The 16,466-nt window shown below is 41.5% G+C and overlaps 1 protein-coding gene across 6 annotated transcripts in view; it reads right to left on the bottom strand.

Annotated features, from left to right (window-relative positions):
* The window catches only part of SPEG (striated muscle enriched protein kinase), a 135,128-nt gene that overhangs the window by 28,124 nt on the left and 90,538 nt on the right, over nt 1-16,466 (bottom strand). For all 6 annotated transcript variants that reach the window (XM_026707894.2, XM_087920608.1, XM_087920609.1 and 3 more), the window contains 9 exons: nt 13,200-13,429; nt 8,734-8,853; nt 8,212-8,316; nt 5,234-5,440; nt 3,186-3,309; nt 2,113-2,285; nt 1,697-1,809; nt 887-1,055; nt 450-543 (listed from right to left, as the gene is read on the bottom strand). In XM_026707894.2, the coding sequence (XP_026563679.2) occupies nt 450-543; nt 887-1,055; nt 1,697-1,809; nt 2,113-2,285; nt 3,186-3,309; nt 5,234-5,440; nt 8,212-8,316; nt 8,734-8,853; nt 13,200-13,429 (1,335 nt within the window). The remainder of the gene's footprint in view (nt 1-449; nt 544-886; nt 1,056-1,696; nt 1,810-2,112; nt 2,286-3,185; nt 3,310-5,233; nt 5,441-8,211; nt 8,317-8,733; nt 8,854-13,199; nt 13,430-16,466) is intronic.

The raw sequence follows: 16,466 nt of genomic DNA, 5'->3' as shown, positions 1-16,466 counted from the left end.
TGCTATGCTTGTTTTGCTAAGCCGTGTCACTCTACTCTGGCTCCATGCCAATGAGGTGGAAGTTGAAGTGAAAAGATGGGGAAGTTGAGCAAAAGGTTACACTCAATTTAGATGGGGATTTGATACAGGAATGAAAAGCGTTGCTTAGAAGAGAACAAAATCCAGGTTATCCAGCCTTTACTAAGAAACTTTGGAAGGATTTCACATAAATATTTTTCTCTCCAATGTGTCATATTCATAAATTTGTCACACTGATTTACATTTTTAGAACGATTTGGAAAGAGGGGATTTGTTGGCACCCCCTAAGCTTTGGAGTCCTAGGCCAATGCCTACTCGGCCTTAGCCTAAACCTATCCCTATCTCCATCCCCATTAATAAAAGTCCCAACCCAAACCGTCCCTGTTGCTGCCTATCTTATCTTCCACGTTTTCTTCCCCTCTTTCTCTCACCTGTTGATCTCCTCGTGGACATCATAATAGTCAGCAAGGCGGCGGGCTATGTGTGATTCTTCTTCTGCTCGTGCAGCATCTGAATCTGGTATGGCTGGAGATCAATAAGACATTGAAGTGGTAAAGGAAACATATGCAAGAGAGCTATCATCAGTTACTCTGCAGGTAAAACGAAGGTATCTCCACATACCTAATCATAATCTTTTAACAACCCTATAATCCCTTGCCGGGTGGAGTCTGGGCAACTGAAGGGAGCCAGCAGAGTGTTTAATGGCCAGATGCCTTTCCTGTCACCAATGCGGAGTTTTGTTCAGTAGATATATTCTCATTGTGCCCAGAGAGAGAAATATCTGCCTCTACCTAGGATCGAACTCACAGCCTTCTGTCTGTCTATTCTTGGGGTCCAGGGCTTCCCACGAACTAACATCTGCTCATACCTGCACGAACCACAAGTTCAGCCTTGCAAGACACTTCTCCAGCCAGGTTGCGTGCAGTACATGTGTAGACTCCATTGTCCTGCTCTGTTGTATTCAGCACAACTAAAGAGCATTCACTTTCCTCATATACGAAGCTCAGGTGGTTACTTTCCGTCAGCAGCAACTGATTCTGATGGAGATAGATTTGGGAGACAACCGACTTGTAAAAAGCAGTCTGGAAGACCAAACTCTTACATTGTTTTGCTTTGCTCTCGCACATCTGCTGTTCTCTAGGGAGATGCAGGAAATGGGTTCCTTGAATCCCACTGCCTAAAGCAGGGCTGTCAAACTCGCAGCATCACACTGTCGTCATGTGACGTATCACAACTTTTTCCTCTTCGCTAAACCAGGAGTGGGTGTGGCCAGCATGTGATGCATCTGGCCCGCAGGCTGCGAGGTTGACACCCCTGATCTAAAGGCTTTCTCATCTTTTACTCATTGTTTCTTTCTTTATAAGACCAGGATTGTTTGGTTAATATTTCATTATTCCCATTTCAGAGGAGAAGGGCATTAGAAGCCAACCAAATAACACTTCCTCTGTACTGGTGTTTTGATAAGTGGTGAAAATAGCTCAGCGTGGCTGTTAACATCAAAACGATGCCAATCCCCCCAAATCTGGAATGAACTAAGATGAATGCATATAAGATCATCTGGGAAGGAAAAAGGCCCTACTAATTAACATAGAGGCATCATCAAGAACTTCTTAAAATCCGAGAACATTCTGCAGGTATTCTTAGCCCAAAATCTTCCCAAGATTGGACACATATTCACCTTATACCACATAATATCTGGAAGTGGTTTGCCTTCTACCACCACTGAAAACTGTGGTGTTTCACCTATTCCAACTTCAATATCTTCCATGATTGATTCAAAACGTGGTGCCTCTGGAAACAGAAAAACACATACTCAGTTGGAGCAGGGAGAAATTTGCAGAAAAGTTCTTACTCCTTTCCATGGAGAGTATTGTCCTGCAATGTGTGAAAGTTCAGGGCTTTACTAACCTACAGGATCAGAAATCTCTCATAGTTGATGACTCTGTATTTGAGACGTGAGTTTGTAGGGTATGCATACCATAACCCTACTTATGCATTACACAATATTTTGAAAAGCAGCCATCTCCTAATGACTTGATAAAAAAGGGCATGCGACAGTCTTCAGATGGAGTGAAGTGGGATGATCTTCCATACCTGCCAGCTCCATGCTGATGAAGCCATGATCATATCCATACTGGTTGCTCACCTCGCAGGTTATTTCCCCCACATCCCCCTTTCCCACCCGAAGGAATCGCAAAGTGTGCTGATCATCATCAGGCATGCTCATCTCACAGTTGGGATCACCATCTTTGAGCACCATGCCAGCCCTGGGAAGAAGAAGTAAAAAGAAGAGGTTTTTTTTTTAAAAAAAAATAGAAAGCAACTGTGTTCAATATGCATCCTGTTGTTCAACCACTCCCATAAGCAGTAGGCTTCCACCAATGTGCCTTATCGACAAATATCATCACTTGACTTTAAGCTCTGGAACCTATTTGTAACTTCTCCTTTCACATGTCCCAAAACATGCAGGGTTTCCAACCATCTTGGAAAGCCTGTCAAATTAATTTCACAACTAATTTGGTCCCTGGTCCTGGAGAAACACTGCACAATAGCTTCACAGCACTTCCCTGGAGCTGTAGGATCGACTTGCTTCCAATTGGCAGAAAGTCTTGCCTTAACCTGTCTCCTCTCCTTGGGATTCTACTCTCTGTCCAGAAGCCAAGAGGGCCACAGCGCCTTGACTGGGGGAATGTGGAACCCCATTTCTGCACCAAAAAGAGGAGTAGTGACAGTGGTGGGTTTTTCCCACTCCCTTTCCATAAAAAGCTAATGAAAGTGTAAAAACAGACGTTGGGTGTAACTAGCTCCACTTTTGGGCACTCCACCTTTGACTGGCTAAATAAAGTGCTGGCTACTAGGTAAAGGGGAAGACAAGGTGTGGGGGGACAGTTGCTAAGCATTGTACAGCAACCTCAAGTTGATAATTATACTAAGGTGGCAAACATCAATATGGAAGAGGCTTGAAGCTTTGTATGTATGAAAGCTCAGCAGTAAGAACACAATTCACAATTCTTCTATAATTTAAGACCATAAAAAGTACCTTTCCTTGGATCTTTGCAAAGATGCAAAACAGTTGTTCTGTCATCGCTAGCAGCTTCTGAGCCTCCTGCACACCTCAGCAGGGCAAGCGTGAAGTAGATTTAAAATACATTGGGTGGCTGACCTACCTTCTCCAAGTGACAGCAGCCTCAACATGGTTGAGAGTTATAGTGATGGAAGCCGGCTGTGCCTCTACTGCATACACCATATCTGGCTTGTCCAGGATTATAGGGGCCTCTGCCAGGTACGGACCTGGAAACACAACCCATCACACTAAGAGCCCCAGCACAGATCCAAAAAATTCTACACAATCACTGCAGGGAAAGATTTCATGTTTCTCAATTTGCTGAGGTAAATTTCCTTGAACTGTATATTAAATGAAGTTCCTCCTCAACACCACTTCCATAAACAGGTAGTCCTTGACTTACGACCACAATTGAGCCCAAAATTTCCATTATTAAGTGAGACGTTTGTCATATGAGTTTTGCCCCATTTTATGACATTTCTTGCCTCAGTTATTAAGTGAATCACTGCAGCTGGCAAGTTAGTAACCCTGTTGTTAAATGAATTTGCCTTCCCCATTGACTTTGCTTGTCAGGTTACAAACTCTGATCACATGACTGGGAACTCTGCAACCATCATAAATATGAACCAGTTGCCAAGCATCCAAATTTTGAACATGTGACCATGGGGATGCCGCAGTGGTCATAAGTGTGAAAACTGGTCATAAGTCATTTTTTTCAGTGTTGCTGTAACTTTGAACAGTCACTAAATGAACTGTTGCAAGTCGAGGGCTACCTGTATTTCCTTTTTCTTAGCCATTGGGCCTGAATCATCTTTCTTAGATCAGATTGTACCAAAGGTATCCTTGATAGCATCTCAACCAAATGTTGCAATGGGGAGATTTCTTTCAATTCTTATATAAAACTTGCATTGTATGAAGAATGTTCTTCACAACTTTTCCCAATATGAAAATTCCAGATGTTTTGGGGAAACTGGCTAGGAATTCTGGGAGGTGTAGTTCAACACATTTGAAGGGTACCACTTGGAACCTCTGGTTTTAGGAAAATGTTTTAAAAGGTCCGTTTGAAAAGCAATATATTTGTGACAGGATTTTAGAAACAATGGGCTACCACTAAAAAGCCCCAGTTTATAATGCTTACCACTCCTCTTGCTATTTTAATAGTCAGCTACCAATAGGAATACATTCCACAAATAGAAATAATTCACATCCACCTTCCTGGTTAGGAACGAAAACTTTCTATCTTGAAACAGACAATTGGACAATTGGATCCCAAGGGAAGCCCGACATAAATTATTTTATTGCTTATGGTGGTTACAGTTTTAGAGCCTCCAGTTACTAATAATTTTTCCTATAAAACCAAGGCTTTCGGAGTGGCAAGTATTCTCAAAAAATCTGGGTACTGTCATCAGCTTCATATTTCAACAAAAGAACAATGAGAAAGTTTCTCTGAAAAAGTCATTCGCCGTCTTTTGTATGAAATCCTGAGGTAACTGTGAATTCTTTTGAACTGGAATAACCATAAAACGAAGAAGTAAGAACATACATTTTTCTTTGTTATAAATGCCTTTGATCCTCCTGATTCTAAAGAGACATTTATTGGGTGCTCTTTAGAGGGTCAGCCAAGCAGCTGATTCCTGAGGTCAAATTTCCCTCCTAGCCATCAATACATAATTTATCCTCAGTCATAATTCTGCCAACAGATGACATATCTTCCTTCTCCCAATTCTATTCTTGATCACTCTTTCCTTTCTCCTTTCTCTCCCACCATTTTGGCTCTCTTCCACAGACTCACTCTGGGGCAGAAAAGGAACAATTTCCTTTTGCTAAGTAGTCCCACTTTTTTTTAATCTTGAGCTTCCCTATTACTTCAGCATGGATCACTGGATTGTTCTCTTTGGTTTCCTTTTTGAACTTGGACAGATTCCTGCCTCCGTATGGACTTTTTAAAGGTTGCACTGCTGGGAAAAGGGTGAGGATTTGAGAAAAGGACTAGAGATAAGAAAAGAGGTGGTTGAGGGTACTTGATATTTGTTCATTGCATTTTGTTAGCTCAGCTGTCTTTGCTTCTACGAGAAGGTGGGGTTTAAGTAGGGTTTTCCTCTCTAATGAAAAATATCCATTTCCTTGCCCTTTATTCTTTTGGTGCCTTACCATGATCAAGGAGCTGCACCGGTTCTGTGGGTGGAGAAGGCTTGCTGTTAGCCTTAGTCGTAGCTGTGAGTACACGGAACATATAGTAAATGTTTTTCTTTAGAGCCAGAATGGTGTGGCTGGTTTGTTGCAAGCCTGTAGTAACAACTGTCCAGTGACTGGACCCCAGGATCTGCTGCTGGAGAATATAGGTGACAGAGGCAGGGTCTAAGAAGGGAGGAAGGAAAATGCCAATGAGCTGTGACTCATAAGTGAGAGCATTCTGGACTAGTACACAAGACAGATTAACATTTTGTGAGTAGGAACCTGCCACAGTCTGCAATATGGCAGTCCATGAGAGAAACTATACAATGCATATTCTGTAGGGAATAGCGTTTCCCTTCCCCTAATCAGCACCCTTAGATCATTATGAACCCCAGCTTTTGGTAAAATAATGTTTATAATACAGACTATAAAGGTATATTTAGAAATATGTGAATACCTACTGAAATATTAGGATAGCTGAACAAGATTTCTGGTCATAAGATTTATTTGCCAGCCCTGCCCTTTCCTATTACAAGCAGAACCTAAAAAAATAATGGGTAACTGCACAACAAAGTATGGAATAATTTAAATATTGCTGATGAACTTAATACAGGCCACAAAATTCATAACAAGGTAAGGAAGGCCTCCTGGATTAGTCCAATTGCTGTCTAGTGTGGAAAATTAAGACACCACCAATAGTCCAATCCATAAAGAATTTATCCGGTTCTCTTTCAAAACTGTCTAAATAGCTAATGGCAGTGAATTCCAGTTCAGCTATGCATTGTGTATAATAAGAGCTGTTGGTCCTAAAACTCCCTGCCATTCAGTTTTAATGGGAGATTCTCACTTCTATCATTCTGAAACAGGGGCAAAACTATCCACATATTTCATGCTTTTCCATGGTTTTCTTAAAATATGGGCATCATGTCTCCCTTAGACATCTGTCCTCTGAGAAGGACTTCAGCTGTGTGGGTCTTATGGAAGTAACTGAGGCATATCTTTGCTTGGTTATCTTGGCAAAGTTTCAGCTGGTTGGTCCTGAGGAAGTGAGTTGAGTCCACAGACAGTGAGCTTGGCCACTTGCTGCCACCATCTTGGCTGGTCAAGGCCTCCTGAGACATGGCATGTGGTTGGATGCAAGTATTGATTGATGCCTCTTTGGAAGAGGGGGTGGTTCTTCCTGACTTGAAGGAAGCAGTGGTGTGACCTTCCTTTGACCCAGCATTGGGTAACTTTCATCCAGTTTCCAGCCTTCCCTTTTTAGAGAAGGTTGTTGAGAGGCTGGTGGGCACTCACTCCAAAGAGGAAGATGATTTTCTAGATCCTTTTCAGTCAGGGATCAAGTCAGGTCATAGTACACTGTGATAGGATGACTGTTTGGATGACTTTGAGGAACTGGGGATGTGGGTGGTGCATAGATCTTAGCTCTGCTGTATAGCCTTGCTGCCTATCTCAAACCAAACTGTTTGTAGGTGATGAACAAACATAAACTCATGGTACATTTTTGGATCAGCTTATGAGGCTGGGAATGAGAGGTGCTGGTCTGTAGTTGTTCTCCTTTCTCTATAGTCATGCTCAGTTGATGTCGGTGGTGGGGAAATAACTAGGTCTGGATTCTAGCCATTAATCATTCTGTGTGCCGTTTCTTTTTGTATTTTTCCAGTTAAGTAAGGTGACAGGAACTTTATCTAATGCAGTGCTGCTATACATTAAAGGGGCAATGTTCTCTTGGCTGCCTTATTTTGCCTTAATCATTCTAAGCAGGGAGTTTGCCCTTTTCTTAAAGCATCCTTACACAAGGCAAACATTTTCTACTCTGATTCCCAGAATCCTTTTCCTGATCAATCAGAGACAGTTCACATTCCCATTAATATATCCAGGAAGTTTGATTTATTTATTTTTCTTCCCATCAGTATCTATCCCTTGACACTTCTTTACATTGAACTCTTTTTGTTATTTTGATGGGCATTTCTCAAGTTCAGAAAAATCCTTCAGACATTGCTTGCAGTCCTGCTTTGATGTTTACTAAATGGTTTTGTTTCATTAGCAAACTTTAACTGCTGCGCTACTCACTTCTAATTTCAGATTATTTCTGAGCAAATTATATAGCTACCAACATATACCCTGGGAGGACCCCACCAGTTCTTGTAAGCCATGACTGCTGCTGAATCTGATAAGGAGCCCTTGATGATGAACCTTATCAAAAGCTTTTTGTAAGCCCAAATTCCCAGGATCTATTGGATCTCCCTTGCCCATAAATTTCTCGAAAGGCTCATGTCCAGCAAAGTCATATCAGCACTGGGTGGTTTTTGCTCTCCAAAATAACAATAGCACTTAAGACTTATATACTGCTTAACAGTGCTTTATAGCCTTCTCAAAGCAGTTTGCAGAGTCAGCCTATTGCCCCCAACAATCTGGGCCCTCATTTTACCCACCTCGGAAGGATGGAAGGCTGAGTCAACTGTGAGCCTGGTGGGATTTGATCTGCCAAACTGCTGGCAGCCACTGATCAGAAGAAGTAGCCTGCAGTACTACATTCTAACCACTTTGTCACTGTGGCTCTTTCATCATGCCTTCTGAAAGATAAAATCTTGTTAATAGTCTCTAATTAACAACATTTTACCTTGCAGAAGACATGATTTTGGAGAGCAAAAACTACTCGGTGCTGATATGGACATAATTGCCAATTTTATGCTGCTGAGTAGTGTCCTTTCCCTATCAGCAGGACCCAGGTTGAGTAGGATGCAAAACACACCTCAATGGCAGCTATCAATTAGAGGGGACCTTTGTCACAAAGAACACCACAGATTGTGCAAACAAGTGCTCAGGAACAACCCTTAGTTTCCTCAGCACGTGTATTGGCCGGCCTTTGAAAATCCAATAGACTCCAGAACAGTAGAATCTGGGAGTAAAAATTTTCTTTGCATCCCTGTAGCCTTCCTATCCTTGCCTACCAATAGCTGAATCCAGCCACTTTGGCGCGTTCCAATTCAGTGCGACACCTCTGCCAGTGACAGCTGCTATGGTGGGTGGACCATCAGGAGGTGTGGGTACCACATCTATAAAAGAAAAACACAGGGAAAAGGGGAAAATAGTGCTTTACTTTCTAAGCAGAATTATCTCTGATCTTCCCCCCTTTCAGCAGCTATATCAAGAATTCTGTTGTTTTATTGTTAAGTCTAACAATAACTAACTATTTACTGTGCCCAAGAACTGCATATTAGGTTATTTTCTACACCTACGAAACAAGGAATAGAGAATTAGACAGAATCTCATGTGCTATAGGAAGACAATCTCTGCTAGGGTTACAGACCTCTGGCAGGAAGACAAGTCTTCCTTTTTATCCTCATGCCCTCCATCCAGCAGGCATAGCCTTAAAACCAAATAGGTGTAGCCTAGCACACCTGGAATGCTTAAGCAGAATCTTGTCCAAAATGAATAGAAACGTCTTCCCATGTCCCACCTTGTTTCCTTACCCGTGACATAGAGGTGTGCATAGCAGGTGGCTTTGCCCACTTTGTTGGCAATAACACTTTTATACACTCCAGCGTGGGCATGACTGACAGAGTTGAAGACTAAACGGTGTACATCCTTATCTGCAAAGAGGAAAGAAAGATGGAGAGGCGAAGGGTGGGAAAAGGACACAGAATGAGATAATAATATTTGTTGGGAGTTGGGCACCAATATTTTAGGAGCAGGCAACCAACGTAACAGATATAGAGAGACTGTAGGAAAATACTGCTGAAGAAATAGTATGGAGAATACAACAGGCAAGCTGGCAAGAAAGGAGTATTTCCAGAGCTATTTTAAGAGCATTCTTCCTTACAAATTTGGAAGGTGAACCATAGAGTCAGATGATAACAGAGCTGTGAGTTAAGTGACTCTGCCAGTTATCCCTCACCCAATCCTGAAGCAAATTGTAGCAATAAGAAACTCAGGCAATGAATTTTGAATGCCATGAATAGGAGCAAAATAAGGACACTTCCACAGTCATAAACACTTCAATTCTTCATCCCTCAAAAGTAGCTGTAGTCATTTTCATTGTGGCCAGTTCTTGATATTTCAAAACACCATTAATATTCAATATTCCCCCCAACTGACCAATCAGAGAATACCATTCATCAGACCTCCAATCCACTCCCATCTGTTTTTATTTTCTGTTCTGTACAGTTTGGTTTGAGTTTGGGAGTCACTAGCCAACATGTACAAAGCTCACTAGAATTTCCCTTCCTATTAGTAGGAAATGCTGCATATGACTGAGATGTAACTGAGATTGACAATCTAGACCAGTGTTTTTCCACTTTGGCAACTTGACGATGCATGGACTTCAACTCCCAGAATTCCCTGGTACAATTTTAATGTAGTGAGTGGCATTTTGGTAAAATAGTAAATTTCTATTAGAAGAAAAACCATAGCATATGCAAGACTGTGATCAATGTGGAAAGCTAGAGGACTAAGTGTTAAATAATTAATTAATCAATTAATCAATGAACTAGAAGGAAGGAAAATAGATATTTGTTATATCTGTGAAATAAGAGAAATGAGAAGGAAGTAATAGATATGAATGAATCAATATGAATCTTGTAAATTGGAGCTAATGGTTATATATGGAGGAAAGTTAAGGCATGTGTTATGAATGAAGGAACTAAATTATATCAGGTGATATGAATTGATATCACCTAATATTGAGGATATGCATATAAAAATAGGAATTCATAGGTTAGGGCCATGATGGTGAACCTATGGCATGCGTGCCAGAAGTGGCACACAGAGCCATCTCTCCAGGCACGCCAGCTGTCACCTGTTGCTCTTTTGGGATCTGCGTGAGCTGGTCTTCATGCATGTGGGAGTGCTAGAAACCGGAAGAGCAGCTCCCCGGCAATCATGCGCATTCCAGGAAGCTGAACTTCCAGCACGCACATGCACACTGGCCATCTGGTCTTCGTGCATGCATGAGAGCCAGAAACTGAAAGACCAGGTGGCTGACACATATGCGTTCACCGGAAACTGGAAGCTCAGCTTCCCGGCACACACATGCATGCACACTCCCGTTTCGGCACTTGGTGCTGAAAAGTTTCGCCAATACTGGGTTTGGGATTAATGGTTTGTTAAACTCCAGTGAACAGTGATAATTAAAGGTGTGCAGTATTTAGATCCAAGAAGGTCAGGTTGATTTGAATCTAGTGTGGACACCCTAGCTGCAATTGGATTCTTTAAAGGAGTCAAGTCTTTCACTTGGTTTACAAAGGAACCACATGGGATCAGGAACATATATTTGAATTAAGGAACCGATGACAAGATGGTAACTGTCATGACCTCTTTACTGCCTTCTAACTCAGACAGTGACCTTGGCAAGTACTCAGAGATATGTTGAGACTATCACAGAAGCCAGTTGCAAAAGTCACTGAAGGAGAACCCCAGCTCCTGAATTCTGCATGCAATCTGGTCCAGCACCAGCGTTTTGTCAAAGGCCATCCATGTCCACGCAGAATTGGATCAAGTGTCACGCTCCTCAAATTTGCCTGCAATCCCTCTAAGGGATACAAACCAGTAGTGGGATTAAAAAAAAATTATCACTGATTTTGTGGCCATGTCTTGGTGGGTGTGTCTTGGCTTGGTGGGCTTGGCTTGGTGGGCATGGCAGGGGAAGGATACTTAAAATCTCCATTCCCTCCCCACTCGTGGGGAAGGTTGCTGCAACATCCCATTCCCTCCCACCCCACTAACCTGCTTTCCAGATCCATTCTCCTGTGCAGGGCAACAAAAGAAGATCCAGCCAAACAGCTGGGACTCAGGAGGCAGAGAATAGATGGGGGTGGGGTCAGTCAGAGGTGATATTTGCCGGTTCTCCAAACTACTCAAAATTTCCGCTGCCGGTTCTCCAGAACTGGTCAGAACCTGCTGAATACCCACCTCTGATACAAACTCACAGTTTGAGGATCAGAAGCAAGAATATACACAAAAGTTACAGGAGTATTACTTTATGAAGTATGCTTAGGAAAGTGTTTGGTGAAATTGTGTTTGAAAAGGTATAAGAGGTGACAATGTGAAAATCTAGGAAGTGGAATGAGGCTTTATGCCAGGCAAGAAATGTGCAGACTCTATTTTTTATTGTTCAGCAAATCATAGATAAATAAATAGAGGAATGTGTGGGGAAAAATTATTTTGCATTTGTTAATTTGGAGAAAGACTATGATAAAGTAAATATGGACATGAATATGGCCTGTACAAATATGGAGTTGATGATGGGATGCTATTTGTGGTAAATGGAAATATAGCATATACAGTAAATCGAATATTTAGTGCAGGGGTCTTCAAATTTGACAAGCTTTAAGACTTGTGGACTTCAACTCCCAGAATTCCTCCTCCAGACATGTTAACTCAGGAATTCTGGGAATTGAAGTCCACATGTCTTAAACTTGCCAAGTTTGAAGACCCTTGATTTAGTGAATAGATCAATACTGAGCAGGAAATAAAACTTAGCTGTTTGTCACCCTTTGGTTATTTAATGGATTTATGAATGATTGTTTAAGAACAACTTAGGATGTCATTAGAGATGTCTTGGTTGGGGATGTGAAGCTATGCGTATTTTTGGATGCAGGTGATACCATGTGGATGGCTAAGAACTCAAATGATTTGCGGTGAATGGTAAGTAAATTGTATGATGCAGCAAAGAATATGGCTCTGAAAATTAATATAACAAATAACAAGGAAACTATGTTGACAGGAAAGTGGAATAAATAATTTGCAAATGACAGCTAAATGGCAATATATTAAGTAAGTAGATGTAAGTTATATTTCAATAGGAGGAGGTTAAAACAAGAATAGTACAATTAAAATTTAAAAGGTAGGGGGAGGGCCTTCAAAGTATTAACCAATCCCAAGGTTGCATTATGTCAAAAGAAGCAAAAAATGGCTATTTTTGATAACTTGTTTCTGCCCATTTGTAAGGGAGTAGGGCAGTGATGGCTAACCTTTTCGTCGTTCCATGCCAAAAGTGCCCGTGTGCCTGCACCCATAATGCAATGCATGCACGACCCCTGTGTGCCCCTGAAAACGCATGCGTGACTCCCTCATGCTCACCCCTCCCTCCTGCACATGCACGTACAAATCCCCATGAGTTCCCCATGCCTCTGTGCATGTACGCACATCTCCTGCGTGTGCCCCATCTCCCATGCATGCATGGCAGATATCCGACAATCAGCTGGCTGGCAGGAGGCACGCACACACACGCAGTGAACCTGATCTGGGGCAATGGCTTGCATGCCAGCAGAGATGGCTCTGCGTGCCACTTCTGGCACGTGTGCCGTAGGTTCACCTTCACAGGAGTAGGGCGTCTCAGAAAAAACATAAATGTAAATTGAATGCAGGGGAAATGGGTGCTGAGAACTGTGTATGTGTGGAAGAAGAAGGGGACAGAGTCAAGAATTCCAGTGAGTATGGAATACACTTGAATGACTATATTCGGTATAACAGATAGAATGAATGAAGAGCAGAGGTATTCATGAATGATGGGTGAATGGGTCAAGAGGAAGAAGGCTGAGAAAGTTATAATTGGATAAAGCTGATGAGATCCTATAATAGGGAGAGGTTAGAAACTTAAAGTAAAAAAATCACCATATGAATTTGCAGAGGGAAGTATCTGTTCACTCAGTCCAGAGTACACATGAAAAAATGGTGGTATGAAGAAAGAAGCAACTGCTATATAAGCTTAATTGCTATCGCTACTGCTTGTTCATTCACACCCAACCAGCTGGCAAGGAAGCAAGCAGGCAGTAGAGCTCAGGGCTAATAATAGACAGAAAATCTGATGGCTATTTCTGACAAAGATGGCAGAGCCCTTGGGAGGTTACTTGCCCAAAGGCCTCCCCAAAACTTGGAACTGGCCCTATTCCGTATAGGAATTCCCACGGGTGCAAGAAACCTGCAGGATGGAACATACATTGTGTCATTCGACGGTCCTCAGAGCTCTCGATGCGTCGCCCATTGTGGAACCAGGTAATGGTTGGATAAGGAAGGCCAGCCACTTGACATTCTAGCACAGCTTCTTTGGATTCCACCACATCCAGATCATGCAGTGGCCGCAAGAAGTCCGGCATGGTGAAGCGTTCAACTTCACTCTCCCCTTGTTCTGGTTCTTCAGGGATCGATGGCATCTTCTCTAGCTTGGAACTGCAAGAGAAAGGAAGAAGGGAAATCCCTCAAATGCATCAACCAATCCAGCTACTGGGGGGCTTGCATATGTATCTTATTTATCTGTCACTTAAATATAAAAAACTTCTCAATGGTCCACAGCAATGGTACAGTCTATCTATGGAGGAAATGGTTCTCCGTTCTGGGAGGCTTTTAAGAAGAGGTTAGATAGCCACTTCTTATGGCTGTTATTAATAGTTCCTTGACACTATAGAGTAGGAGCGTCAAGCTCAATTTCATTGAGGGCCGCATCAGAGTTGTGTTTGACCTTGGGGGGTTGTGGTAGCCATGGTCATGGTGGATGTGGCCAGCTCAGTGTCACTCAGGTTGGGGGCGCCTATGGTGGTCTGAGTGCTCTGTCAGCGAAAACGGGCTCCCAAGCTCTGTTTTCGGCTGAGATGGCCTCCTGCAATCCTCTGCCAGTGAAAATGGAGCTTGGGAGGACCACACACAGCCCTCTCCAGGGTCTGCTTTCACTGGCAGAGGCCCTGCGGGCTGGGCTTTTGTTGTTTCCAGGGTGGTCCCACAGGCCAGATCTAAGCATCCCATGGGCCGTATCCAGCCCCCAGGCCTTGAGCTTGAGGGTTAGACAAGGCAATCCTTGTCTAGTGAAGGGTTCTGTTGCTGAAAGAGGAACTTCAGGTAACAAAAAAAAAACCTTTTTGTGAGATGAACTATCTTTATTTAACAGTATAGGCCTACAATGCTTAAAATCTTTCACTCTGAGGCCTACTTCCCTTTTTGGTTCACCTTCTTGGATAAGAGTGATCATGCCACAGATTTCCAACTCTGTGGCTTCACATACAGGTGTAATGTTCCTTTCCCCTTTTGAGCAAAGAGAAAGCCACCTCCTATGGACAAGCCAAAACTATGCCTCAGAGAAACAAACATGGGAAAGGCAAATATCTATTTCTAAAATACATCACATCAAAAAAAGAAGAAAAAACACAGGAAAATCTGTTGCAAATATTCCCCAAGGAGAAAAAGTATGAACAGAAAAGAAATTAAAAGACTTCATGGTTAATGGAAACTCAAGCAATCCCAAAGGGACTGGGTACGAGCAAGTAACTGTGGGTTATGATATTATTTCATGGAAAATATGCTGGATCAATCCTGTCTTTTAAACGGAGTATAAAGGCCTGGCTTTTTTCTCAACCTCTGGGTTAGATGCAGGATGTGTGTTTTGTTGCCTATGCTGATTCCCTGGTTATCACCTTTTTTTTCATTTGTTTTGTTATATTGTAAGTTTTTAATTTGTATGCTGTCCAGAATTACTGTGGATTGGGTAGCTCTATAAATATGATTTATGAACAAATGCATTTTATCCTGCTTGACTATGCGGGGATGGAATAGGAACATGAATCCACAACTGCTTTGTATGCAATTTGCATTGCTTTATATGCAATTTGTATGCAATTTGTATGTATGCAATGTATGCATAAAGATATGCAGAATTGCATGAAAAACCAACCAGGTTTGGGATTATGTATTAATGTATATTAGGAGATTTATAAGAAAATCTTTAAGTGTTAAAAGATGGTAATGTAACATTGAATTCTGTACCATGGCTGTGGAATTCGTTTATCAAAAATTGTCGTTATATTGAGCATGGAAGGGGGATGATGGCAAAAATAATTATATTAAGAAATTGGAAAAGTAATATTATTCTAGATGTCAAGCAATGGTTGTAGGAACTGTATCATCCTCTGTTTTGGAAACCGCAACATTGCCTACCAAAGGATGCAGCAATATGTAATATTATGACAGGAATTTTGTCATATCTTACCATAATATCTTTTCCTTCTCAGTTTGTCTCTTTAACTTTTAAATTTTTTAAAAGTTTTTTGTACAGATATTGTTTACAAAAAACAAAGAAAAACCAAGCAGATAGAATCAGTGTTGATGTTCCTCTCAAACAACTCTTTAAAAAAGGGGAAATATAGTATTTTAAGATAGGAAAAATTAGTCTACACCTCCATATTTTCCTGGAGCAATAGATAACATATAGCTAGTGAAGCTATATGTTTCAATGGCCATAGGAGAATCTTCAGTTGCACTCAGTAATATATAACAGGGTCATATAACCAGAATGATTTTAGATTGTTGTCCACATTGGAAAGGGGAACTGTTGTCAATCAAAAACATTTATTTTTAATACAAGATAAGGGGGATTGCCCAGCCAGATTAATTTTTTGATAGAAAACCTTTGTTTTTAAGCAGTGGCAAGGACGTTCTTGGAGAACTGATTCACTCTTTGGGGCTCTTTTTATATTACATGTAATTGGTTCAATTGGCCTTAATAGAAAATGTCTCTATTTTGTCTTGATAATGTCCCTGGCCTCAAGCAAGCTAATTATAGTTTGCTGATGCATCAGAAGTTCTGTGCTTTGAAGCATCTATAAAATCTGGAACTGGAAAACAGGAAGGGAATCCTCTGAGAAAGCTTGTAAAACCCACATGCAAAACTGGTTCCCACAGTACGATCTGTCTGTCTGGGGGTTTATGTGTGCATTTAAAAGCTACACACAGTATTTTAAGGCAAGCATCTAGGCCATGTTGAAGTCTGTCTTCTAGAATTGGACATGAGACTGCATTAATCAAAACGGTAGCCAAATCTGATTCCCAGATTTGAGTACAAAATGATTCCCAGATTTAAAAATTCTGTTTTCAAGAGTTGCTGTTAATTCTCTTATGGGCATGAAGATAAGGAAAAAGTCCATCGTTGGTTTTATACCTGTCAAGACAGTAGCCTACTTTAACGCATGAGCCTTCCTGTGGGTTCACTGGAGAATGGAAAGGCAGAGTTGGAGCAAAAATATCACTGGGTCAAAATAGAAACCCAGTAAAACAGAGTACACTCATCTTTTACCTAAGAGGATTTAAAATTACCAAAGAGAGTTAGAGCCCCACAACTGGGAATCAAGTCATAAATGCATTGCCATAACTAAGGAGGCTTAGTTGACCTTCTGGCAATGTCATGGCTATACGGCATATTTAATTGCACATAAGTTTCTAG

Source organism: Pseudonaja textilis, chromosome 1 (assembly GCF_049901715.1).
Source record: "Pseudonaja textilis isolate UNSWEBS1 chromosome 1, rPseTex1.2, whole genome shotgun sequence".
Taxonomy (NCBI): domain Eukaryota; kingdom Metazoa; phylum Chordata; class Lepidosauria; order Squamata; family Elapidae; genus Pseudonaja; species Pseudonaja textilis.
Note: the sequence above shows the minus strand (reverse complement) of the source record. Positions and strands in the feature narration are given on the sequence as shown.